Raw genomic sequence first — 27,663 nt, forward strand, 5'->3', positions numbered from 1 at the left:
CTTCTGCCTTCCCTGCTGACCGGGAGCCCTGTGACAGCAAGGGCCATCTCTGCCTCTCTCTCTCTCTCTCTCTCTCTCTCTCTCTTTTTTTAACCACCACTATGGCTCTAGCACCTGGAACCCAGGAGAGGTTAGTTAGTAAAACGTGTTGATGGGTTCCTGTAGACATGGTCTACACTGTGGCATGAAGCCAAGGAGGGGCAGGGTCCATGTGGGTGAGTTTTAAAGATGTTATTTATTTATTTTTAGAGAGAGCAAGGGAAGGGGCTGAGGGGGAGGGAGAAGAAGAGGGACAGAATCCCACGCAGACTCCCCGCTGAGCGGAGAGCCCAATATGGGGCTCGATCTCAGGACCCTGAGATCATGAGCTGGAACCAGGAGGCTTAACCGACTGAACCTCCCATGTGGATTTTTTTTTTAATTTTTATTGTGGTTAAATATACATGACATGAAAGCTACTATCTTCACCATTTTTAAGTGTCCAGTTCAGTGGCACTAAATGCAGCCATCCCACCCCCCACCCCCAAAAGGTGGACTCCACGCCTCTCCAAGCCAACCAAGTGGGGCTCCAAGCGAGTCCCTGACAGAGCTCAGGGTGCCTGCAAGAAGGGGGGCGGCAATTCATTGCCCCTGGAGACGTGTCCTCATGCAGGAGACTTGCATTCGAACTGGTTGAACTAGGAAAAAAGAGAGAGGTGGCCGGGTGAAGGGAGGCGACCCTGGGGTGGGGTCATGGTGAAGATGTGTGGTTTCCTGTGTGCCGACTGCTTGTTGGGTTAACCGTCTTGCCAGTACCAAGGGAGCTGCTGGCTAGGCGAGGAGACCCCTGTGGGAGGTGCTGTGGATGGTGGGGGGAGGCTACGAGGCAGCAGGAAACTCTCTCCCTTTCCCGGGAACTGTGTTGCGGGCAAGTGAGCCAGTGTGGATGCCTGCCCACAGAGGGCGTCAGGAGCACCACTTGAGTAAAAAGACTTTGCCGGCGTCCATTTTTCCCCTGCCAGCCCCAGCGACCAGGGGGAAAGGGACTCAGGAGACATGGGGTGGCAGAGGGAGTAAGACCCCCACACCTTCCTTGGGGCCACAGGCCAGACCTGAGCCGGGGAGGAGGAAGAGCATTCACTGGGATCAAAGTGTTAAATTAGTCCGGACTGAGCTTTTGATACAGGAAATTAACCAGGAAGTGAGAGGAGCTCCTTGGAATGTTTGAAGGGAGGGAAAAATGAAGATTTGATGGAGCACAATTGGAAGCAGTAATTGAAAACAAATTTGAAAAGCCATTTTGTATTCATACCTCCGCTGGTCCAAAACACGAGTCTAAAAAGTATAAAACTCTCCAAGGGGAGAGGAAAAACCAAAGGGTACAGATGCTGGGGAGGCAGAAAGTTAAGACCAACCTACATGTCACAACCAAGGCCTGGGGGTCTGGGGAGAGGAGGGAGGAAGTGAAAGCATCCAGAGCTCCTGTCTTGGGGCAGGAGAGGGACAGAGAGGCTTAGAGGGAGAAACGGTTGGAATTTTGCTTACAAATAATTGTAAAAAAATATGCATCTGATTATGGGAGCAGGGAGAGGGAAGGGGACCATCAGTGGGAGGTGGAGAAGAGCTTACAAATTAATAAGGAGAAAGAGAATGAATAGTAACCATCTGAGCGGACAGAACAGTGTAAATAGTGAGCATGAAGGAAATGGAAAGAATAATATCAAGTATTGTGAAGTATTATACGAAGTCAGAATGGCATATAAAACAAACCCTATGGGGGGGAAAAAAAAACCCATGGGGGTCCCTGGGTGGCTCAGTTGGTTAAGTGACTGCCTTCGTCTCGGGTCATGATCCTGGTGTCCCAGGATTGAGTCCCGCATGAGGCTCCCCACTCAGGGGGGGAGTCTGCTTCTCCCTCTAACTCTCTCCTCTCTCATGCTCTCTCTCTCTCTCTCAAATAAATAAGTAAAATCTTAAAAAAAATAGAAAAATAAAACAAACCCTAGCTAGATGTTATTTACAAGAAATGCACGCAAAACAGTGGGATGAAGAAGGCCTGGAAATAATTAGGTGGGCGGACACAAACAAAAGTAAGGCAGGACCAGTGATATTAATATCTGATAAGGTGGACGGGAAGGCGAAAACATGTGAAGATGAGGCACCTGAGGGGCTCAGTCAGTTAAGCATCTGCCTTCGGCTCAGGTCATGATCCCGGGGTCCTGGGATCGAGCCCGCACTGGGCTCTCTGCTCAGCGGGAAGCCTGCTTCTCCCTCTCCCGCTCCCCCTGCTTGTGTTCCCTCTCTCGCTGTGTCTCTCTCTGCCACATAAATAAATAAAATCTTTAAAAACAAACAAACAAACGAAAAGGATGAAGAAGATCAAAGTGTCATAAATCCATGTTTTCTTTGGCAGCACGTTACAAAGTGTCATAAACCCATATGAACTAAGCAAAATGTGATGAAACACACAAAGCGAAAGTACCAGAATTGTAAGGAGACTTGGATAACAATGCGTTTACAGTGAGACTTCAATACACAACTCTCAGAATTAGGCCCAGTAAGTAAAAAGTAACAATATACAGGAATAATCAATAAGTTTGATTTAATAGTGAAGATTCTGACTTCTGTGAACAGAAAACATACATCCTATTCATAGGTCCCCAGAACTGCTGCAAAAATAGTCTATTTGACCACAAAGAAAACCTGAACCAGTACAGAAAAACAGAGAAAAAGGCCATATATATTTTTTTAAGATTTATTTATTTATGTGAAAGAGAGAAAGAGAGAGAGAGCATGTGCATGGGCACGTGGGGTGAGGGGCAGAGGGAGAGAATCTTCAAGCAGACTCCCTGCCGAGCACAGAGCCCCACTCAGGGCTTGATCCCACGACCCATGAGATCATGACCTGAGCCGAAACAAAGAGTCAGGACGCTCAACCGACTGAGCCACCCAGGTGCCCTGAAAAAGGCCATATTTTTGTCATAATCTGATGAAATTGGTAGTAATAAAGCTGTGATGACTATACTCTTCACTACTTCGATATTAGGAAAACACTTAAAAAGGACATCAAGAGGGAAACTGAATTCAAAACTATTGGAAAGCAATGAAAAATAGAATACTTCATTCCCAAACTTCTGGGACACAGCAGAACCACATCCAGTGGAAAATGAAAACTTAAAATGCCTTGGGTCTTAAAATAGGAAGACAAAGGATAAGAACCTTCTTTCTTACAGAGTTTAAGTACCAAAAGAAATGAGGAAGTTGAAGTTGGTAAAGATAAAAGCAGAAATTAATGAATTAAGCAAGCAAATCTGCAGTCACATCCATATTTCTACTAGAGAAGATAAGCATGCATTAATTGGTTTTTGCAAGCCTGGATGCACAGAAAAATCCGAGCTCATCATGACTTGCACTTTCCTTGGTAAAGGAAAAATGAGATAGGAATAGACAACGGCAGCAGTGAGAAAGGAGACAGTAAAGGAATTTGGAGGAAACCATATTTGACACTATGGCAACAGGTGTGAAAACCTGGAGGACGAGGATGAAACAGAAGGGTATGAACCTCTGAAGGGGGGGACACTGAAGTCAGATGTCCTGGGTGACACCTGGACCTGTCACTTACCAGCTGTGTGACCTTAGGCCAATCGCTTAGACTCTCTGTGCTTTAGTTTCTGCATCTATGGAGGTAATAATGGTTCCTATCTCTTGGGTGGTCGTGAGAATTAATGAGAATTAATACATGGAAAGTGCACACAGTAAAGACCCAGTACGTGCTGTTGTTACTGTTGCTGGTGGTTTTTTTTGTTGGTTTTTTTTTTTTTTAAGATATATTTATTTATTTGAGAGAGAGAGCACACGTGCACGCAAGCAGGAAGAGGCGCGGAGGGAGAGGAAGAGAGAGAACCCCCAAGCAGACTTCCTGCTGAGCGTGGAGTCCCAACTCGGGGCTCGATCCCAGGACCCTGAGATCATGACCTGAGCTGAAATCAAGAGTCGGACTCTTAACCGACTGAGCCACCCAGGCGCCCCACTGTTGGTGGTGTTTTTATTAAGTGGTGTGGCACAACAGGCTATCCATTTGAGAGAAAATAAATGTGGATTTCCACCTTCATATGTAGAATAATTTCTTGGTGGGCTCAGGGTAAACAATAAAATAATTTTAAAAACTTACTGGGGGCGCCTGGGTGGCTCAGATGGTTGGGCGTCTGCCTTCGGCTCAGGTCATGATCCCAGGGTCCTGGGATCGAGCCCCGCATCGGGCTCCTGGCTCGGCAGGGAGCCTGCTTCTCCCTCTCCCTCTGCCTCTCTCCCTGCTCATGCTCTCTCTCTCTCTCTCTGTATCTCTGTGTCTCAAATGAATAAATAAAATCTTTAAAAAAAAAAAAAACTTACTAGAACATCTAGAGAATTAGATGAACAACCTAGGACTAGGGGGTGGGGGGGTGGGGAGACCTTCCTCATCCAAACTAAGATGGAAGCATTCTAGTTGGCCATATAAAAAACTTTTGAATAGCAAAAGGCCCCCTCAATAAAGTCCACCGGCAAATGACAGATTAAGGAAAGTACTAGTAAGTCAGATGGCTGTAACACACAGGCTTAAGAAAGCCCTGACAGGGGAAGCACACGCAACAGGGCAGAAGAAATGGGCCAAGGGGGGCAGGTCCCAGGGCGTGAACGCAAATCGCCAGTGCATGTGTGCAAAATGCCTCAGCTCACCTGAGGTCAGGAAATAGGGATCCAAGGAACGCAGCTAAAGCACTTTGCACCCATCAGCCTGGCTGAACCTCCAACCCGCTCTGACAGCTTCGCTGGCCTGGAACAGGGCTGCCTTTGTGGAAGACCACATCTGGCACCACGTATGCAAGTGAAGACGCGAATATTCCTGGGAATCTATTACAAAGAAATAAAAAAGAAAGAGGTCTACCTTCCTGCCTGCTAGTGGGAGGGGTGCTACAGCCGGATCTCAGTGGGGAGGTGAACCCATGGATACCAGGAGGGGAGCCGACTGCAGGGGGGGGGTCACTGCAGGCATGGAGGGGAAAGGCTGAGTGTCTGGGCGGGAGGGAGAGAGAGAAGCAGCCCACCTGGGGGCTGAAGAGTCTGTATTAAGGTGGCCAGAGGCAAAGACCTATTGACCTACAGTTGATGCTTTTGGACAACTCGATGGGTGGGGGGTGGAAGGGGTGCCACCCACCTCCCACCCCTGCAGGGGAAAATCCCTGTGTAACTTCTGACTCTCCAAAGACTTTACTAACAGCCTGCTGTTGACCTGAAGCCTTATAGATAACGTAAATGATCAACTAACATGTATTTTATATATGGATTAATTACTGTATTCTTTTTTTTAAATATTTTATTTATTTATTCATGAGAGTCAGAGAGAGAGAGAGAGAGAGAGAGAGAGACGCAGAGGCAGAGGGAGAAGCAGGCTCCCCGCCCAGCAGGGAGCCCGATGCGGGACTCGATCCCAGGACCCTGGGATCATGACCCAAGCCGAAGACACGCTCAACCATCTGAGCCACCCAGGCGCCCTAATTACTGTATTCTTTTTTTTTTTTTAAAGATTTTATTTATTTATTTGAGAGAGAGAGAACGAGAGAGAGAGAACACCTGAGAGGGGATAGGGTCAGAGGACGGACGAAGCAGACTCCCTGCCGAGCAGGAAGCCCGATGCGGGACTCGATCCCGGGACTCCAGGATCATGACCTGAGCCGAAGGCAGTCGCTTAACCAACTGAGCCACCCAGGCGCCCTAATTACTGTATTCTTAAAGTAAGCTAGAGAAAAGAAAATGTTATTAAGAAAATCATAAGGAGGGGCCCCTGGGTGGCTGAGTTGGTTAGGCGTCTGTCTTCGGCTCAGGTCATGATCCCGGCGTGCTGGGATCGAGCCCCCCGAGATCAGCTCCCTGCTCAGCAGGGAGTCTTCTTCTTTCTCTCCTTCTGCCCCTCCCCCACTCGTGCTCTCTTGTGCACGGGCTCTCTACCTCTCTCTCAATAGATAAAATCTTTTTTTTTTTTTAAGATTTTATTTATTTATTTGACAGAGAGAAACATAGCGAGAGCAGGAACACAAGCAGGGGAAGTGGGAGAGGGAGAAGCAGGCTTCCCGCCGAGCAGGGAGCCCGATGTGGGGCTCGATCCCAGGATCCTGGGATCATGACCTGAGCCGAAGGCAGACGCTCAACGACTGAGCCACCCAGGCGCCCAAATAGATAAAATCTTAAAAAAAAAAAAATCATAAGGAAGACAGAAAAACACTCATGGTACTGTAATATATCAAAAAAAAAAGAAAAAGCCCATGAGAGTGGACCCGTGCAGCTCAAACCCGTGTTGTTCAAGGGTCCACTGTATATTAAGTTAGGAAAACAAGAATGTTTGGAGAATAAAATGTCCACATGAGTAAATTTTTTTAGCTAACCGAAGGTTACCCTTGCCGGTGGATTATTTTGGAAGAAATTTCACTTTCCAGAGTTCTTCCATGTATGTTACTGAGTTAGGATTCTACAACTGTTGGAGATTTTGGCACAACTATTTTAACTGATGGGGGAGATCAGGCCCAGAGAGGGTAAATATCTTTCCTAGGTCACACAGCTAGAGAGCTGTGAAGCTAGAACCCATTTCACCCTGCGTGCTACCTCCAAATGGGATTTTCAAATAAACTTTACTTTTGCGAATTTTCGATTTACAGACAACTCGAAAAGGTAATTATAGAGCGTTCCTGTAGAGCCTACCCTCGGATCACCTGTTATTAACGTGTTTCCCTAGTGTGACTCTTCTGTCACAAGTAATGAATAAATGTTGGTGCATTATTATTAATGGCAGTCCATGCTTTATTTGGATTTCTTGGCTTTTTACCTAATGTCCTTTCCTGTCCCAGGATCCCATTCAGAAGACCACCTTACACTCATTGTCATGTGTCCTTAGACCCCTCTTGGCTCAGACTCTCCTTGCTTTTGATGACCTTGACGGTTTCGAGGAGTACTGGTCAGGTATTTCTTAGACGTCCCTCCATTTGGGTTTGTCTTGTGTTTTTCTCATGGTGAGACCGGGGTTCTGAGTTTTCCCAGGGAAGATCACGGAGGTGGAGTGGTCTTCATTTCATTTTCATTGGAGTCGTTTTCATTATGCCATATCCGGGGCACGAGCTGCCGCCATAACTCATCACTGATGACATTGACCTTGACCGCCTGGTGAGGTGGTGTTTGTTGGGTTTCTCCATAGAGCCACTCTCCCAACCTGTCCACACTGTCCTCTTTGGAAGGAAGTTACTGCACACATCCCACACTTTCGGAGATGGGGGTTATGGGCCACCTCCTTCAGAGGGCATTACCTATACATGTTATTTTGAATCCTTCTATAAGGGAGATTCCCAAAGGATTTTCAATTTGTTCTCCTATTTCGTAGAGTGAAGATACGGAATATAATATAAATTTTTTTTAAAGATTTATTTATTTATTTGAGAGAGCGAGAATGAGAGAGAGTACATGAGAGGGGGGAGGGTCAGAGGGAGAAGCAGGCTCCTCGCTGAGCAGGGAGCCCGATGCGGGACTCGATCCCGGGACTCCAGGATCATGACCTGAGCCGAAGGCAGTCGCCCAACCAACTGAGCCACCCAGGCGCCCTATAATATAAATATTTTAATAGCTTTATTGAGATACAACATCATATTATTCACCCATTTAAGTGTACAGTTCAGTGGGGTTTTTTTAGTTTTTTGGTACACCCATCACCACAATCTAACCAGGAACAGTTTCGCTCCCCTTAAGAGAAATCCTCACCCCCACCACCCCCAACCCCCTTCCTCAGCCCTAGGCTGCCCCAATCTACTTTTTGTCTATAAAGTTGTCTTTCCTGGATGTGTCCTATGAATGGAATCATATACGATGTAGTCTTGTGTGTGACTGGCTTCTTTCACTTGGCATAATGTTTACAAGCAGCATCCATGTTGTAAGGTATATCAAACTTCATTGTTTTTGAATATTATTCCATTATATGGATAGACCACAATCTTGTTTCTCCATTCATCGGTTGATGGACACTGGGTGGTTTCCACTTTTGGGCTATTATGAAACGTGCTGCTGTAAACATTCACATAGAAGTTTTTCTATGGATGTACGTTTTCATTTCTCCTGGGTATATACCTAGGAGTAGAATTGCCAGGCCCTACAGAAACTCTGTTTACCTCTTTGAGGAACTGCCAGGCTGTTATCCAAGCGACTACGCCATTTTACATTCCCACTATTGCTATATTGCTATAGGAGGGTTCCTATTTCTCCACGTCCTCATCAACATTTGTTATTGTCTGTCTTTGCTTTTTTTTTAAGGTTTTTATTTAAATTCCACTTAGTTAACATACAGTGTAATATGAGTTTGGGGTGTTACAATATGGTGATTCAACACTTCCATACATCACCCCATGCTCATCACGATAAGTGCCCTCCTTAATCCCCATCCCCTATTTCACCCCACCCTCCCCTCTGGTAACCGTCAGTGTGTTTATAATTAAGAGTCTGTTTCTTGGGGCGCCTGGGTGGCTCAGATGGTTGAGCGTCTGCCTTCGGCTGAGGTCATGATCCCAGGATCCTGGGATCGAGTCCCGCATCGGGCTCTCTGCTCCTTGGGAGCCTGCTTCTCCCTCTGCCTCTCTCTCTCTCTGTCTCTCATGAATAAATAAATAAAATCTTAAAAAAAAAAAAGAGTCTGTTTCTTGGTTTCCTTCTTTTTCTCTTTCTTTTCCCTCCTTTGTTCATTTGTTTCGTTTCTTAAATTCCACACATAAGTGAAATCATATGGTATTTGTCTCTCTCTGACTGACTTATTTCACCTAGCATAGTACTCTGTAGCTCTATCCTTGTCCTTGCGAATGGCAAGATTTCATTTTTTTTTTTTTTGATGGCTGAGTAATACTCCATCGTATACACATACCTCATCTTCTTTATCCATTCATCAGTCAATGGACACTTGGGCTGTTTCCATAATTTGGCTACTGTGGATGATGCTGGCATAAACATAAGGTGCATGTATCCCTTTGAATCTGTATTTTTGTAATCTTTGATTAAGTACCTAGTAGTGCAATTGCTGGATAGTAGGGTAGATCTATTTTTAACTTTTTCAGAAACCTCCATACTATTTTCCACAGTGGCCATACCAGTTTGTTATTGTCTGTTTTTTGGGGGAAAAAAAAAAACCATCCTAGTCAGTATAAAGTGGTATTTCATCGTACTTTTATTTACATGTCCTTAATGACTATGATGGCAAGCATCTTTTCATGTGTTTATTGGTTATTTGTGTAACCTTTTTGGAGAAATGTCTGTTCAAACCCTTTGCCCATTTTTAAAAAAATATTTTTATTTATTTATTTGAGAGAGAGCATGAGGGGGGGAGGGTCAGAGGGAGAAGCAGACTCCCTGCCGAGCAGGGAGCCCGATGTGGGACTCGATCCCAGGACTCCAGGATCATGACCTGAGCCGAAGGCAGTTGCTTAACCAACTGAGCCACCCAGGCGTCCCACCCTTTGCCCATTTTTAAATTGGGTTCTTTGTCTTTTTACTATTGAGTTGTAATAGTTCTTTATATATTCTGATATAAGTCCCTTACCAGATATATGATTTGCAAATATATTCCCCCATTCTCTGGGTTTTCTCTTAACTTTCTTGATGGTATAACTTATAACACACAAGTTTTTAATTTTGATGTAATCTAGTTATCTTTTTTCTCCCCCTTTGATCATTTGTGCTTTTGGTGTTGTATCTAAGAAATCATGGCCTAACCCAAGGACACAAAGATTTGTTCCTACGTTTTCTTGTAGAATTTTTAAATTTTTAGCTCTTACATTTAGGTTGATGATCCATTTGGAGTTAATGTTTGCATATGGTGTGAAGAGTTCAATTTCATTTTTTGCATGTGGATATCCAGTCATTCCAGCACCCTTTGTTAGAAAGACTTTTTTTTTTTTTTTTTTCATGGAATTGTCTTTGCATCCTTGTGAAACAGCAATTGATGCTGAAGCTTTTGGTCCGGGGGCCATATTTGGAGAAGCACTGACTTAGTCTTATACTTTTTAAGAAGGTGATGTTAAGGCCTGGGGTCATCAGATAGGTTCCCAGGAGGTGGTATTTGTGTCAGCGGGATGAGAGCTGGATCCACCTGCCAGGGCAAGGTAGAGGTTACCTGAGCCCAAAGAGATAACCCAAGAGCCCACTGCATTGTATTCACAGGGGAGATACTGTTCACCAGGGGAGTCAGGCTAACGGTGGGTTCTGCCCACGTGGACAACCTATGGGGCAGCCAATTGATGATCAGATGTGACAGTTGGTCAATTTACAAAAACAAGAATAATGGTCAACTGTTCCCGAAGTTTCCCTCCCAGGCTCCCAGGCTCAGTCCCGTCAAGAGAGGCATCGTGCATGGGTTTATGTGTCCAACTTGCGATTTCAAGTTTCTGGAGGGCCCCTCCAGATCTTGTCACAGGTTTTATTTCAAGGTTCTAAACCCAAGAGGCTTTTCTACCTCCCTCAAAGTACGCCTCTGATACACAGGTGGACAGCCTCGGCGCAGCTAAGGATCAGGCCCCCTTTGTGACAGTGTGTTCTCATCCTGCCTGTGACCTCAGCTGCGCGTGAGACCCTCTTGTGGTTCCCAGGCTGTCTGTCCCTGGCTGCCCCAGGTCAGAAACAAAGCCAGGACTGTTTTCCCCACGGTCTGTGCACGAGGTATTCCCACAAGCCCCAAGCGTCCACGTCTCTCCCCCTTCCCTCTCTAACAGAAAGGAGAGACATAACAACCCCACGTACTCCCCGCCAAATTATTTCCCATCTGCTTTTAAAAAGAAAGTGGGTTTTCCCCTCCAGCAGCTACTCTAACCTACATGTTCCTTGAAATTTAAGCAAAGTAACTTTTTTTTTTATGTACCTTCCACTAAGCAAAGTGACTTTTAAGCCCATTTTTTTAATTCATTCAAAACTGTTTTGCTAGGTTTAGGTGAATTTGCTGAAAATCATCTTGCTAAATGATTGCTAATTTCTCTCGGTCTTCGCTTGGACCCTGCCCAGCCCCATCTGCTGATTTGGGATGGTTCGGTACATGGGCCTGTTTCCATTATTCTCTGAGGCCTTCCTATATGTCACACGCTGGGGATACAGTATGGAACAAAAGCTGAGATCTCAGCTTTCATGGAAATGTGAGTCTGGGCGGAGGGGGTGGCGGGAGGGGAGAGGACAAGGAGCGAAGAAAAATAATCCACAAAGAATCACAGATACACATATATGACCGCAAGTTGTGGCAGATTCCTGGGAGTAAGGAAGCTATTAGTTGGGGGTGAGAGTGGGTCAGAGAAGCTGAGGTCTAAACAGGAGTGAGGGTTACCCTGGTGCACAGTGGAAGAGGAAGTGTTCCAGGGAGCGAGACTGAGCATGTGCAAAGGCCCTGAGGTGGGCAACGGCCTGGCTCATTCTAGGACTGCCAGTGGACTGGAATCCAGTGAAAATGTTGGAAAGTGGCACGAAATGAGGCTGGCAAGGCAGCCCAGGAGTCAAACCATGCAGTTCTCAAAGGCCACGGAAGGTTTTTTTCCTCAGAGAAGTAGAAAGCCACTGAAGGATGTCAGCGGGCAGAGAGATGTTCAGGTCTTCATTGCCCAAAGGTCCCCCTGTCGGTGTTTGGAGAAGGTACCGTAGAGAGGTGGGCAGGGACTCAGGACAGCAGGCAGGTGGCAGTGGCGGTGGCTTCGGAGAGAGCACGAGACCATCTGGGCGTTGGGATGGAGTAGCGGGGCGAGGATGAAAACCTAAAAACCATGCATGCGCAACACCATCTGCGACAAGTCAAGCATATGGTAGAACCGCAACTCTCCACCAACAAGAAGCTAAAGCTTTGGTTTGCCACGAATTTAAACAAGGTTCAAGGCTCCTTGCTCCGTGACCGGGACGAAGGCTGCTTCTTCTAACGAGAGCAAGAGCACTCAGCATTTCCACAAAACTTTCTGTGTGTGCCGGGCACCGTTCGGCATCGTTGCCTGTGCTTGCTTTTTCTTTTTTCTTTTTTTTTTTTTTAAAGATTTTATTTATTTATTTGAGAGAGGGAGAATGAGAGAGAGAGAGAACATATGAGAGGGGATAGGGTCAGAGGACGAAGCAGACTCCCCGCTGAGCAGGGAGCCCGATGCGGGACTCGATCCAGGGACTCCAGGATCATGACCTGAGCCGAAGGCAGCCGCCCAACCAACTGAGCCACCCAGGCGCCCTTGTGCTTGCTTTTTCCAGTCGCTTCCATGGTTCTCCTCGGGGAGGTCAACTTCATGCTAAAAGATGAAGGAGGAAATGAGAGGGATGAAGGCAGCTTAAAGCCACGAAGGCTGCAGAGGAGTCTCACGGAAGGCGGGCGGACCCAAGGACCAGAAAGCGGGGGGCCCTGGGGGGCTCATGTCTCTGTTTCTTTCCACCTCATTTTTCAGATGAGGGAAACTGAGGCCCAGAGAGACTAAATAGCGTGTCTAAGGACATACAGTCGGTAGTGTTCGGCTGAACATTTCCACTGAATGCATTAAACAGTGGAGCTGACAATCAGACCTCGGAGGGGTGGGGGCTGGGGTGGTCAGGGAACTGGGGAGTGGACGGGGAGGGCTGAGTCTCCAGGGAGCTGTGGTCATGCTGAATCCACTCCAGTGACCTTGGGCCTTGCAGTCTGCCCTCCACTCAATATCCAGTTCCCAGGAGAGTGTGGGGGACCCGCGTTCCCCCTGGCTAAGCTACAACAGAACACCCCAGTTGACTATCTCACCGGCAAGGGGTCATCTGCAAAGATCACCAGGTGCCACCACCAGGAAAGCAAGGGGGAGGGTTCCAGTTGACATAAGAGGCCTGGTGCACCCACTTGGTCTCTTTCCATCTCAGAGCATGCCCCTACCTCCCACCCACTACCCAGCTCACCCCCCCGCCCCCGTCCCCCAGGCACCAGATCCTGCCCCGGTTTCCTCCAGCTATTCTGGAAGGTTTCCCATTCTGCCAGTCTGGGTTGGGGTCCTGTCATTCTTTACCTGCATTCCTGCAAGCTGCAGCTTCCAGTCCAGACCTCACCAAGACCGTGCCCTATTCAGAAGCATCCTCGAGAAACAAGGTCTGATTTTGATAGGCTATGATAAGCTCCTTCATGCCCACCTAAACCCACAGGCTGCCCGGCCCCCGGGGCCTCCATGAGCCCCTCGCCCCTGGAGCCTCATCCACCCCCTCGCCTCCTGCTGGCAACAGCGTGCCCATCACAGCTTATGATTAACTGCAGCCGATGCATGACCTTGTTCACAATCTCTGTGCCTTTGCTTTTGCTGTTCCAAGCCCTCTCGCTGTTCCTCATGTGAATACACCTCACTCAGCACAGATGCCGCCCCCCTCCCGTGGCCCCCTCATCCTTGTCCCCGTAACGTCTGTACATGTTCCAGTTGCTACAGTTTCGTATTGTTTTGGAATGTTCTGTTCATTCCATCGTTCGGCAAATATTTATTGAACAGCTACTATGTGCCAGACACTGTGTGAGGATTATGGCAGTGAGCAAACCAAATTCTAGCTGGAGGGCAACAGGGAGCAAAGGAAATAAGTAGGCAGAGAGCATGTCCGGGGGCAACGAATGCTCTGGAGAGAAATAAAATGGAGGAAGAAGACCGAAAGCGGGTATCTGGGGCAGGGCCTCCTAGGGAGGGACGAGAAGGGCTAGAACACGTCCCTGGGGGGTTGTAGGCCCCTATTGGAGGCCTTATGCTTTCCTCTCAGTGAAATGGGAAGCAAGGGCCCCCAGATGCTGCCTGGAGAAGAGCCTGCTGGTGGGAAAGGGCAGGGCAAGTCTGGTAGGGAGGAGGCCAAGAGTCTGCAGCAACAGGACAGGTGTGAGAAGTGAAGAGAAGCGACATCTGCCTCCTTCCCCGGTGGGTGGCCCAGAGGAGATGCCCAGCAAACATCTGGTAAAGAGCAGAGGAAGGGGCTTCCAGATGCCTGCCTGCCTTCCCCAGCATCACTGGTTTCCTGGGTGACCACACAGAGGGAGATTCCAGGCAGTCATTCCTGGTTCTTGGCCTCGTCTCTGTCCTTCAACAGGAGGGCAGATCCGCGCAGAGAAAGCCCCCAGCCTATCGTGCCCCGGGTGGGAGATCACTCCCTCCGTGGGACACCCGTGCACATGGCCGAGAGGCAAGGGGGACGCGCTTTTGGAGGAGCTGCGTGTGTGCTCACCATGCCTCGTGCCTCACCCCCTGCTGAACTTACATAACAGGGAAATTGGGAGAACAGCCCCTGGCAGTGGAACTTCGGAAATCTGGGAGAGTTACGTGCCAGGCTGAATCAATCAGAACCCCCTTGCCCAGGGCAAACACAGAGGCTCTTTCTGAAGATTGGATGGGAGCCCCGCCCAAGCCTTCACAGACTCATTCTTGCATTTCAGAAGAGAAAAAAAAATAAACCACCCAAGGCCTAATCCCCAAAGCTGGGGTCAGAGGAAGTAGAGGTCGTTAGCTAGAACCCATATTCGCACGCTGTTTTTTGTTCTTGTTACCCAAACTTCCTGGGCAGGGACTCCCAGGCCAAGTGGGCGGGAAGAAGGGTCCTTAAATGTGTCCCCTCTGGGCTGCTCATTCCAGAAGCTCAAGCCACTGGGAAAGGCTGTGTCAAAGGTATTCTCTCCACTCCCCCTCCCACCCCGTCCCCCAACCCCGTTCTTTTATTTTTTTTTCCCCCCTAGGTGGGACTATCCAGCGTCTTTCAGCCTCCCTTTGCTCACCTGTAAAACGGACTCCTAACAGTTCCTTCTTCATGGGCGCAGCCATGGAGTTTTTGTGAGGATCAAAGGGGGTGATTGAGGGGGAGTCATCCACAGGGACACCTGGGGGCAGAGTCGGCACAGGTGAGGCGGGTGGGATGCAGAGCTGTGGGAAGGTGGACTGGTCTGGGGAAAGGAATTCCATCAGCTCTCCTTGGGGTGCCAAGTGCAATGTTAGATGCTCTCCAGCTCCATTAATCTCTGTAATAATCTCTGTAATAAGAGGCGATGCCATTATTGATGCCGTCCACAGAGGGGGCTCCTTCCCAGGTACCCCAAAGTTCTGAGTGCTGGACCTGGGGTCACACCGGGCTCTTCCACCCTGGGCCGCCCAGCCTTGGTGGCCAGTGGCCAGACAGAGCCTGCTGCCTTGGTTTGATCCCCCAAGTCTGAGGAGGGAAGCAGGACCCTTCTGTAGAGCTGTGTGGCTGGGGTCGTGGTCAGCTGGGGTGCCCTGGATGCCCGCAGGGCCCCTCCTCTCTGTGCAAAACGCCTGCGGTGGGGGTCAGCACCGTGGACAGGGGACCCAGTGGAAGCTATGAGAAACCGCTTGCTGGAATTTGAGCAGGATTACACACACACACACACACACACACAGCTATTTCCAGTTTGCAAAAAAAAATTATATATACCATATATACATATATTTACATACATACATGTTTATCTGTATACTATATATGGTATATATAATTTTTTTTGCAAAATGGAAATAGCCTTATTGTGGGTTTTCTTTTTTTTTTCTGATACTAGAAGTTATGCAGTGTCTGAAAGTGGTTGGATATCTCTGGGAGGGATGGTAAGGAATTGCCGAGGGAAAAAGGGGAAGGGAGGTTTTTCTCTGTGCCCCTTTCGTATCTTTTTACCTTTTCTACCATGAGTTACCTATTCAAAAAGGTACAAAACATTTTTAAAAATGCAAGCTCGTTGCAAAAGAAGTCAAACACCACAGAAGATGAACGCAAAGATCATTACTAATCCCACCCCTACCTGTCGTCACCATGTTGGGGGCTATCCTTCTGGTCTTATCTTCCGTGTGCAAGAGCTCACGTACACACGCGCACACACACACACACCTCTAGGCACATGCCTAGTGTTCCTGCTGTTCTGTAACCTGTTTTCTTTCTTATGTCTCGTGCTTATGCCTCGTGCCTGGGACACATCCGGCACCGAGAGCAAGAGAGCTGCACCTCCCTCCGAAATCCTGCACAATCATCCATTACATAAGTGCTGCGTACCTCATTTCCATTGCTGATGGCCGTTTAGGATGTTTCCAGTATTTCTGTGTTATATGCAACCTTCATGACCTTGCTTATTCATGAATGTTTAGGAGCGCTGAGATGTCTGTAAGCTCCTGAATGTGGACCTGCGGTATCATAGAGAAATACATTGTAAAGGCTTCTGCTGGAGGTTGCCAGATGGCCCCCAGGAGAGCCATCCCAGTTTGCCGGTATGGTAACTGGCTTGCACCGCTAGCAGGAATCCCCTCCGCACTTCTGTGCGGAACTCTGAAGCTCTGAGAGATTTCTGGTGGCACGCGCTCTGTGTCCCACAGGTGTTAAGGCACAATCTGGCTTAAAGACCAAGCCTGGTTCCACTGCAAAGCAACCCGTGTTTTTGCAAACAGTCGCGGAGCCAGAAAGGTGGCGCAGGTAGGCTGATGCTGGGTTTTCTTTAATCAGCTGGCTGTGGAATCACAACCTGAGCCGGCCAATCTAATCCGGAAAGGGGCCTGGCTGGGGGCGCAGAGCTCTTGGAGTGTTTGCCTGCCAGTGTCTTCCAGTTTGCAAGTGGGCAGAGGTGGGAGTGGGGCTTGAGAGATGCCAGGAAGGACCTGCCCCAGCACACTGCCGGGAACTCACCGTGAGCAATTAGGGTCGCGTGTCATTGCTTCCTGGCCCTCCCTGCAGATGAGTTTGTCATCAGCTCAGGGGGTGTTGAGAGGGCCAGAGGGTACCAGCCATCTGGGTTAGGGAGCTGAGAAGGCAGAAGCATGCCATTTTCCCAGCGCTCCCGGGGAGATCGTCCTCTTCCTACAAAATTAACGCGGTGTTGGAGCAGTGAGGGTGCTAGCCCTGCAGCCCCCGGGTCCAAGGTGTTCTCCACCCCCTCACCCCCTACCCCCAGGCACCATGAGCAAATTCAGTGAGGTAGTGCAGCGGGCCAGAGCCGCGTTCAACTCGGGCAAGACCCGCCCGCTGCAGTTCCGGATCCAGCAGCTGGAGGCGCTGCGGCGCATGATCAAGGATCATGAGAAGGACATCGTGGGAGCGCTGACCGCCGACCTCCACAAGGTGCGCCCCGCTTCCCCCCACCCACCCCGGAGGCTGGAACAGCAACAGGAAGGGTCGCTGCTCGCGTCTGGGACATCTGCTGCGCGCCTGGCGCTCTGTGCCCAGCTCTTTGCCTACAACTGCACCTTGTCCTCAAAGCAGGCTGCCTGAGGTGGGACCCTTTTATAGAGGAGGAAAAGTGCAGCTCAAACCATCAGACGCTGAGATGGGGCACTCAGGCCACTCCTTCCAACCCATTCTGAGCCCCGGGTTTCCCCACAGCCCAGCGCAGGGGCCGGCAGCTCCTTCCCCCCATCTGCCTGCCATTCCCTCCTGGCTTCACTTCCTTCCGCATCCAGCCCAGAGCACGAGGCCACCCTGTTTAGCCATGTCCTGCGCACAGGACACCCTGAACTTCTTGTCTCTCATTCCCCCAGCCCTCAGCCCCATGCACGGCCACCTGGTCCCCCCCACCCCCACCAGAGAACATCCCAGCCTGGGGTCCCAAGGGGCATGTCCCTCTACAGGGTATCCTCCCTCCCTCCCCACCCATCCCTCACCCTGAGCAAAATCAGACACCTCCCAATTCTCAAACCCTTCACCTTGCTGCCCCCAAGTTGCCTGGCCCTGCTCCCACAGTTTGATTTTGCCTTGGAGAAGAGCAGGGGGTTAGCTGGAGCTCATCCCCCTCCTGTGCTGGACCCTTTGCTGCTGCATTTTTAAATCTCTGGTTCCTCACCTTAATACGGAAACTTCACAAATTCTGTTTTGCTCTTTCACAGCCGAAGTGCATGGAAGAGTTGTGTATTTTGCTGTCTGCTCCTCCTTTCTCCTCACCCCTGCACAATGGCTTCCTCCCCACCCACTCCAGCAGGATCCTTGAACCCTCCGCTCATTCCCTCCTTCCCCTGCTGAGGTTCTTCTGGGTTTTGTCCTCCCTTTGGCAGTCTTTTTTCCTGCACCCGTTTCTTCAAGGTGGCCTTCTTAGGGCTCCATCCTGAGTTCAAGTCTCATTTCAATCTATAAGCATTCCTGGACACACCTCTGCTCGGTTCTCCCCACCCTTTAATGACCTTCAAATCACTGCCCAGGTCTGAGGTCCTCGCAGGCACCATGAACTTGACATGTCCAAACCTGCCTGGGCCCCCAACGCTGTCAGAAAGGGACCCTCGCGGGCCCACCAACCCAGTGGCAAATACTTAGCTTTGCTCGCACCCCCTGTGCCTTCTCTGGCCCAGGTCCCTGGCCTGGGGAGCCCCCAGTGAACACCCACCATCACCCTGGCAGCTGAACATAACCGGGCTGTGTCCAACATGCCGACCCAGCAGTCCTGTGAGGTCCAGATCACACTCCCATTTTTCAGATTAGGAGGCTGAGGTTAGGAGAGGGTATGCAGCTCAGTCAGGGTCCCAAATCTAGGGAACAGTGAGCCAAGAGCACAGCCAAACCCCGGTGACTCCCTCGATCTCCAACCGGTGAACTCACACGGAGCCCTGTCTCCACGGCAGAATGAATGGAATGCCTACTACGAGGAGGTGGTGTATGTCCTGGAAGAGATCGAGTACATGATCAAGAAGCTCCCCGAGTGGGCTATGGACGAGCCCGTGGAGAAGACTTCCCAGACCCAGCAGGATGAGTGTTACATCCACTCAGAGCCCCTGGGCGTGGTCCTCATCATCGGCACCTGGAGCTACCCCTTCACCATCACCATCCAGCCCGTGGTGGGCGCCATTGCTGCAGGTACGTGGGCCCCGTTTCAGGAGGGAGTCACCAGGGATCATGGTCCCACCCCTCCTGAGCTTGGCCAGAGATGGCGGGGAGCTCAGGCCTGGGGGAAGATGGAGCCCCGGGCTCAGGTCGTGGTCTGATGGATCTGCCTTTCACGCGGTCTGATGGACACAGAATGGATGGGGCTCCAGGCTTGGTCACTGGGAGGGCAGGACTCTGACTCCCTGATCTCTGCAGGGAACGCGGTGGTCATCAAGCCCTCGGAGCTGAGTGAGAACATGGCCAACCTGCTGGCCACCATGATCCCTCAGTACCTGGACAGGGTGAGGTGCTCGCCGGGTCTTTGGGGGTTGAGAAACAGTGCATTTTTGCAGCAAGAGGCTAAGCCTTGGGTTGGGGCAAGGACAGCCGGCCTCTCCCACAGAGATGAAAGGAGCCCCGGTGTTGGGGAGTGGGGGGCGGTGTTCTATTTGATGGTGGCTGGCTCGCCAGGGGGAGGAGGGGTTGTGGTCTTTCCTGAGCCTCGTCTCTCTCCTTGCATGGAAGGACCTGTACCCGGTGATCGATGGGGGTGTTCCCGAGACCACAGAGGTGCTCAAGGAGAGGTTTGACCACATCCTGTACACCGGGAACACCGCCGTGGGGAAGATCATCATGACGGCCGCAGCCAAGCACTTGACCCCCGTCACACTGGGGCTGGGGGGAAAGAACCCCTGCTTTGTGGACAAGGACTGCGATCTGGACATTGCCTGCAGGTGAGGCGCACGGCGCATGTCTGTGCTGGAACCTTCCAGCTCACGCAGACCGAAGTCTTGCTCTGAGTCTAGGCAGCCTCTGGCTTCTGCCCCCTGAGAGCTTTCCTCCAGAGCCCAGCCCCTTGTGCCTCGATCCTGGAATAAGATGCTTGTCTGGGGGGAGCCTCCCGTGCCTTTCGGAATGCAATCTAATCTGGAATTTTCACAGACGCATCGCCTGGGGGAAATTCATGAACAGCGGCCAGACCTGTGCGGCCCCCGACTACATCCTCTGTGACCCCTCCATCCAGAACCAAATTGTGGAGAAGCTCAAAAAGTCCCTGAAGGTGAGTGTGGGCCCCCCGGGGCTGAGTGAGAGAGAGGCTGCAAAGCAGTGAAGTGGGTCTAGACTTTAGAAAACACTGGATTTTCTTTTTTTCTGATCCTAAAAGTAATCTACACTCACTGTAGATCATTTGGAAAAAGATTATAAAAGAAAGAAAAAAAAAAAACTCCACCCAGAACCCCACCACCCCAAGACAATCACTGCTCACGTGTTGGTATGTTCCCTCCCATTTCCTTTCTGCGAATGCTCACATTTGGTCCTATCGCCAAGTCCACACGTGATCATTTGTCTACCGTGCATATATTTCTTTCAAATAATGCTGTCTTGCAGCAGTTCGTACGCAATGAACGTTTGGAGCACCCCGATGTCATGGCAGTCTGGTAGCTCTTGGTGTCGCTGTGCACCAGCTGGGTGGTGCCCCCCCTGTGATCCAAGGTCACCTCTCAGCCAATGGCCATGATGAAGGTCCGCATCTTTACCTGAAGCCAGCCTCCTCTTCTCTATAGGAGTTCTATGGGGAGGATGCCAAGAAGTCCCGCGACTATGGAAGGATCATTAACTCCCAGCATTTCCAGAGGGTGATGGGCCTGATGGAGGGCCAGAAAGTCGCCTACGGAGGCACTGGGGACGCGGCCACCCGATACATAGGTGCGTGTGCTCGCCCTTGGTAAGAGCACTGCTGCCCCCCCGTTATACCCCCCCACCCCCGCCGCCCAGGCTGCCAGGGTCCCCGCAGGTTGGTGGCGAATGAGCACAGATCCTTGGGGAGCAGGCACAACCTAGTGGCCTGGGGTGGGCTGTGGGGCTGTCGGCAGGCAGGGGCCTAGCCCCAGCCCAGAAGCCCTCTGCTCACAAGGCCCAGAGGGCAGCTCCCTCTTCCCCCCACCCCTGCATCAGCAGGGGATACGGACCGAAAGACCACAAGACCAACAAGAGCTGAGCTGGAGGGGCCCCCAGGGCCTGGGCTTGCAGGTCACCAGATGCGACCCCACTTTGCACCCAGTTTGGCAGGGAATGAAGAGCGCCAGCAGGGGCTCAGGTGGCGGGGCAGGGCACAGTGCCTGCCCCCTCGCAAGGTGGACCCTGTGTCCTCCCCCCACCACCCCCATCTCGGTTATACACAGTTCTCCCCATGGTCTCCCGGGATGGAGCCAGGCAGGTGGAGGCCTCGTCCAAGCCCCACCTGAGCCTCGGCAGCCTCACCTATACACAGGAATGGAAGGAAGAAGCTAGATGCCGGGGCTGCCAGGCGGCCGGGGGCCTCGGCAGCGGCTGATCTTGCTTGTGTCCTGCCTCAGCCCCCACCATCCTCATAGACGTGGACCCCCAGTCCCAGGTGATGCAGGAGGAGATCTTCGGGCCCGTGATGCCCATCGTGTGTGTGCGCAGCCTGGAGGAGGCCATCCAGTTCATCAGCCAACGCGAGAAGCCCCTGGCTCTCTACGTGTTCTCTCTAAACGACAAGGTGGGCCTGGGCTGCCCTCCCCCCGGGGTCCTGGCATCATGGGAACAGGAGCTAGGGGTCCATGGACCTGGGTTCAGATCCCAGCTGTGTGACCTTGGGCAAGTCACTTAACCTTCTGAGCCCCTTTCTCAGCTCTGAAACCAGTCGTTTCCCACAAAGTGTTTGACACCTAGGGAGAGTGGGAGGCCCCAACTGGGGTTCAGACCGCAGTGTGGGTCTGCCTCCACCAGCTTGGCCCTTGAGGCTCTGGGATGCGCCCAGACAGGGTGGGGAGGGGCCTGGGGTGCCCCGGGAAGGAGACTGAGGCAGGGGCTGGGTGCCGTGGCAGGTGATTAAGAAGATGATTGCAGAGACATCGAGCGGTGGGGTGACAGCCAATGACGTTGTGGTCCACACCTCTGTGCACTCCCTGCCTTATGGGGGTGTGGGTGAGTCTGGGGCTGAGCTCATTGCCCACCTCCCCCCTACAGATGTCTCCCCCTCTCCCAGCCCTGGGTTGGGAGTTCAGGAGGGACCTCAGACCCCCACGAACCCTCCCCTGTGGACCTCTGGCTCCTGTCAGCATATCCACCAGCCACCTTGAGACCCGAGAGGCTCCTAGAGGCCCCCTGGTACACCAGGCCTGCTTCATGGAGGCCCCGAGAGAGGGAACAAGGGCCAGAGGTCACACAGCTCTCTGGTGGCATCGCTGAAAGCGAACTCTTCGGGGCACTCTCCGTTGTCCCCAGTGTGGACTCCCTGGGGGATCCTCCAGGGCTCGGCCATCCCTGGGAGGCTCAGAGAAGGGGTACATGAGGGCTGTGGGTCTCAGGCCACCTGGGGCTGAGCCAGCTTCCCCCCCACCTGCAGGAAACAGTGGCGTGGGCTCCTACCACGGCAAGAAGAGCTTTGAGACCTTCTCCCACCGCCGCTCCTGCCTGGTGAGGCCTCTGCTGAATGATGAGTCCCTCAAAGCCAGATACCCGCCGAGCCTGGCCAAGGTGAGAGGCGGGGGCGGAGGCTGTCCCAGAGACCAGGCTGCAGGGAGCCTCTGGGCCCAACAGGACATGCGCCTTCCTGTCCCCTTGTGTCCTCTTCACAGATGACCCGTCACTGAAGTGGACCTGGCCTCCCCGTGCTGCACCCCTGCCTCTCTGCCCAGCCCTAGGAGGATTGTTCCTGGAGCCCCCCTCTTGCTCCTCTGTGGATCAGTGCATGCCCCCACTCCCATCTGGGCCCTGGGCTTCCCTTCCCCAAGTCCCCGCTGCCCCTTTGCTGGACATAGACCAATAAAAGTTCACCAGCCAGACAAATGTGTGTGTGTGTGTGTGTGTGTGCATGCTTCCTTTGCAACCCCCCTCCCTTCTCTCCAGTCCCCCCCCACCCCCCCTGCCAGTTCTCATCCTGACTCTCAGCGAAAGTCTCCCCAAGGTCCCGCATTGGCCCCCGGGGGGCATGAGGCAGGAGGCACTGGTGTCCGGGAGACATTAATCTTGCATCTAGACCATGGGAGTCAGCTCCATTTCTGGAGTGTATCCAGAGAAGGCAATGGCCAAGGAGGCTGTCTTGATGGCACATGGCTCAGAAACTGGAGGCCAATGTGCTCCTCTCAAATTAGGTTTGACCCCTGGGCTAAGTACCACGGAAAATGGTACCACTGAGTGGTCTTCTTTCTTCTGCTCTTGCTCCTCCCCAGGTCATTCTTGCTCTTCCCCAGATGAGATTGCTAGAAAAAAGCGTCTGCCTTCAGCTCAGGTTGTGATCCTGAGGTCCCGGGATCGAGCCCCTCCTCCCTCTCCCCCTGCTCGTGTGCTCGCGTTCTCTCTCTCTCTCTCTCAAATAAATAAATAAAATCTTTTTTTAAAAAAATCAGATCATGGGCGCCTGGGTGGCTCAGTTGGTTGGGTGACTGCCTTCGGCTCAGGTCATGATCCTGGAGTCCCGGGATCGGGTCCCGCATCAGGCTCCCTGCTCAGCGGGGAGTCTGCTTCTCCCTCTGACCCTCCTCCCTCTCGTGCTCTCTCTCATTCTCTCTCTCGCAAATAAAAAAAAAAATTTTTTTTGAAAAAAAAAAAAAGATCATGCCACTGTGAGAGCAAATAATTATAAAAAGAGGCTTAATGCCCCCACCCCCGTCAAAAACAGAGGAACAGATTTTTCTCCCCTGGTAAATACAAACTGACTTCCGAAAATTTGTCATTGTATGTTGTCTCTTTGAAACCTGTGGAAATCTTTTTTTAAAAGCTAAAAAAGCCTCTAGCCAGCTTAATAAGTCAGGAGCTCTTTCTCAGGGACCTGGGAGCCGCCTTTTGGAAAGGAGACCATCCGGGGAAACAGCGCTCCCTATCTCCTCAGGTCGGAGCCGCACTTGGCCAGCACTTGACCCCAAGTTGCAGAATTACCTACCTCCTGTCATATAGACGTTTGCCCCTGGAGGAAGCCAATTAGTTAGCACAGATAGTGTCCCCAAGTACCAGGTGAGGTTAGGATGAACTCTGTGTGACAAATGGTGCTGCCAAGTCCTCTTATCAAAGGACTAGTTATCCTTCATCTTGAGAACGTGTGTGTGACGGAATGTTCCGCCTGGCTGTGTAAGGTGGTGGGATTCCTTCTGTCTCTGCCTGGGGTATGCATCACATTCTGCTTTAATGCCTCCTGAATCATACATCTTCGCGGAGAGGTTTCCTGGGTTGTGAGATTTAGGTTTTACTTCTATTCCCCCAACACCACCTTCTGTTTAAAATCCTCAGGTCCCTAAGTTGCCCTGCAAGGGGGCTGTATGATCTGGGCCCCGCCTTACTCTCCGATCCCAGCTGATATCTCAAACTCCCCATCCAACACATACATCACCCAAAGCCTCATGGCAGGTATGTCTCATCACCCCTGTCTCAGCCCAAACCTCAGCGCCCCCAAGTCCTTCCCCATTCTTTATCACTCACCCTGCTTTGTGTCTCCAAAATGCTTCTTATCATCTGTCCTTAACTTGATCTGTTCATCTATTTGTAGCCTGTGTCTCCCCATTAAAATGAGAGCAGTTACCTTTGTCTGTTGTATTCACTAGAGGCTCCCTAGAGGCTAAAACAGTGACTAGCGCATAGTAGGTGCTCACTAAATATTTAAGTGCATGAGTGTATTGTGGGGATGAAACAGCCCAGAAGCTGAAACCGTATTAACCCTAAAGACAACATCCCGATCAAAGACTTCGTGTCCCTTGTCTTCCCCGAGCTTAGGCCCCACAGGCATCGCTCTCATAAGTGAGAGAGCAGAGCCCCCCTACTCCAGGCCAGAGCTGGGAGGAAGGAGAAAGCCTTAGATGGTCCCCACCCCGACACCCCCGCCCCGCCCCCGCTCCTTCTCTCCTTCACCGCCATCCACCTGCAGCTCTATGAGTTAGTCTCATGAGCCCATTCACAGATTAGGAAACTGAGGTTGAGGAAGTCCTGTCACTTGGTTTCACGTCACTGTGCCAGTCACAGTGCCACATCCCTGTAGCATCTGCTCTTTCCTGATACCACGGAAATGTCACCCACGGTGACGTTTTGAATGGCTCCTCCAAACCCTTGCACGAGGAGCTGTTGAGAGAGCTGGAAGCACCCAGCTCAGAGAAGAGATGGCCCAGGGTTTCCAAGGACTTGACCTGTGTTATTCCTGAGGGAAGATTTAGAGGAGAAGTGAAACCCCTGATTCTCTTTCTCCTTCCTCTTCCTCTCCTTCCCACCCTCCTTCTGCCCTTCCTCTTTACTATTCCTATCAAACATACACCTTGCAATGTAACCTGTTTTAGTCCGAACGTCCCCAACCCGACCTGTTCTGGTCTAATCCTATTTCCAAACTGGATTTGAACTCAAAAGAAAACAAATGGAGGGGGTGGAGAGGGAAGAAAAACAACTTGATCTTGTCCCAACACCGTGATTCAATCTACTGTTTTTCTTTCTACTGTTTTTCTTGGTTGAAGGAATGGGCCAAAAAACATTTGCCCAATCATGATTCAACCTTTCCAAACAATTGCCATTGTCCCGAACATAAATGGCCAAGAATCGTCACAACTCATGTGTTACCCAGGGAAAGCAGGTGACGTTTCTGGGTTGCTCATCGCAATCCACACCCCGCTGGACAGAGTGCACAAGGGGACACCTGTCACACTCTCTGTCTCTGGCCATCTCTGAGGTCAGGCAATGGGGAAACCCACCATGCTGCACTCCAGGAGTCTGAAGGGAGGGCAGATGGCAGCTGTGGATGCCCGTCTCCAGCTCTGCTTCTGGGGTCCCCTTGGCTCTGCCCTTTCGGTGGGTCCCCATCACCCTCGGGTCAGCCCCTTCTCTGTCCCTGCTTCCCCAGAGTTTCTTTGCAGTCCCCTTGACTGGTATGGACTGAAGTGAGGACCTTGGTGACCGTTGCCTCTGCGAAGTCCATCCCCTCTATCCTTGCTAACAGAATCTCCATATCATTCAGATGTTCACCTCCAGGAAAGGTCACTTTGTCCCCAGCTCAGAGACAAATATCACGTAGTTTAAACCAATAGTTCCTCAACTCTGCTGGCATGCTAGAGTACTATAATGATTTTAGGAAATTTAAAAAAAAAATAGTAATGCCTAGGATCTTGAGCTTTAAGGAATTTTTTTTAAATTTTTTTTTAGAGCAGTTTGAGGTTCACAGCCAAATTGAGTGGAAAGTACAGAGATTTCCCACATACCTCTGTCCTCCACCCTGAATAGCCACCCCTGTATCAACAGGTGCATTTGTTACAATTGATGAACCTACACTGACACATCATTATCGTGGATCCTGAGCTTTTGATTCATGTTCCAGGGTGGAGACTAGGCATTAATATATACATTTTTTTCTTTTTTAAGCACTCCAAGTGTTTCTCATATATTGCCAGGGTCGAGAGCCCCTAACACGAGCCAATAACGAAATGTGTTTTCCCAGCCAGAGACTGATTAGGGATGACCATGGGACCCAGTTTTGGGCATTAGGGTCTGAGAGGAAGTCTACTGGGGGATTCTGGGAACAGTTCTTCTGGTAAAAACAGAAGCCCAGAAGGGATGACTCCTCTTCTTAGAGGTTGGTGTGTCTGGATGTGACATTTGGAATAGTGCAGCCATCTTGTGACCATGAGGACAGCCCCGCTCAGGCTAAGCAGACCTACCAAGAAGGCTATGGCAGAAGGATAGGAAACAACTTGGCCCTTCAAAGACAGTATTGGGCTAATATAGATGCCCTGTCTCTGGAGTCTTTGTTATATGTGATAACAAACTGTCCTTAAAAGAAATTTTTTTTTGGAAGAGTGTCTTCAGTTATTTACATGTGAAAGCATGGAGGGAAACAACCATTTCCCGCACAACAGACCCCACTCTTCCCCTCCCCTCTGCTGGTGTCCATCTCTCTCCTCTTGGCTCTCGGTCCACACCTTGTTCCAGCGTCTTCCAAGCAGGGCTGGCTTGTTCCCCTATCTGAGACTCCTGCTCATGATTTCCAGCAATTCCTCCCTGCCGGTCTCCCTTCCCTAAACCTACAACAAGCAGATGCTAGCTGGGCCTCCTGATTCTGAACACCCATGGGATCGGCCCCTCACTCAGGCCACTGCTGCCCCCAAGCTCTGGACTCTGAAACCAGAAAGACAGATGGCTGAGGGTGTCTGGAGGCAGGAGACCCTGGCGTTGGCCCCAGCTTTGCTTCTTCACTAGCTTTGGGACTGTATCAGCCTCGTCAGAACAGGAAATGGAAAGTCCTGGCAGTTATTTTCAACAGGAGGTTCAATAAAGGGAATTAGGTCTCTACAAAAACACAGGAAAAGCTGGGGGCGCAGGGTCCAGGCTAGGTCCCCAGGAATGGTCCCCCGGGGCACATGAGAACTGTCCAGCAGGAGAGTTACTTCTCCGCCTCCAGAATCAGAGGTCACCTCTGCAACTCACAGCCATGGATTGGGAAGGGACGCCGACCCTGTAACTGCCTCTGGACCCCAAACAAGGCGGTGAGTGAGCACAAGATGGTAGGTGCATAAAACCCAAGCTGCCAACCCCTGCTCAGGTGTCTCTGAAGGACAGAACCTAATTGTCACCTAGAGCCCTGGAGGCAAGGGAGTCTGGGAGTCAAGTCCTAGCTCTCTGGTCCCCGCTGCAGAGAAAGCTGCTAGCAAGGAGCAGGCATGGATGCTGAGAGCCAGCTGAACTTGGGGCAGATTCCTGAGCCCCTGCAGCCTGTTTCTTGATTTCCAAGGGACTATGCTATCAACACTGAGCTCCTAGGGTCAGTGTGAGGATGAAACGAGATAATGCAGGTAAAGCGCTTGGCATGGTGCCTTATGAGGGGCTAATTACTTTTAGTTATTATTTTGGGTACTTTCTCCTGTGGTTCCC

At 50.9% G+C, this 27,663-nt stretch overlaps 1 protein-coding gene across 1 annotated transcript; it reads left to right on the top strand.

Moving 5' to 3' along the window:
* The first annotated feature begins 14,520 nt into the window (after positions 1 to 14,520).
* On the top strand, positions 14,521 to 22,610 carry LOC110584442 (aldehyde dehydrogenase, dimeric NADP-preferring). Its single transcript, XM_021694491.1, has 11 exons — positions 14,521 to 14,633; positions 16,907 to 17,073; positions 18,561 to 18,792; positions 19,018 to 19,103; positions 19,327 to 19,535; positions 19,744 to 19,861; positions 20,367 to 20,508; positions 21,159 to 21,325; positions 21,654 to 21,753; positions 22,175 to 22,305; positions 22,407 to 22,610. The coding sequence occupies exons 2-11, from the start codon at positions 16,912 to 16,914 to the stop codon at positions 22,419 to 22,421; spliced, it is 1,362 nt and encodes a 453-aa protein (XP_021550166.1). The 5' UTR covers positions 14,521 to 14,633; positions 16,907 to 16,911; the 3' UTR covers positions 22,422 to 22,610.
* Positions 22,611 to 27,663: the final 5,053 nt, after the last annotated feature.

The sequence above is a fragment of the Neomonachus schauinslandi genome, chromosome 15 (genome assembly GCF_002201575.2).
Source record: "Neomonachus schauinslandi chromosome 15, ASM220157v2, whole genome shotgun sequence".
Taxonomy (NCBI): domain Eukaryota; kingdom Metazoa; phylum Chordata; class Mammalia; order Carnivora; family Phocidae; genus Neomonachus; species Neomonachus schauinslandi.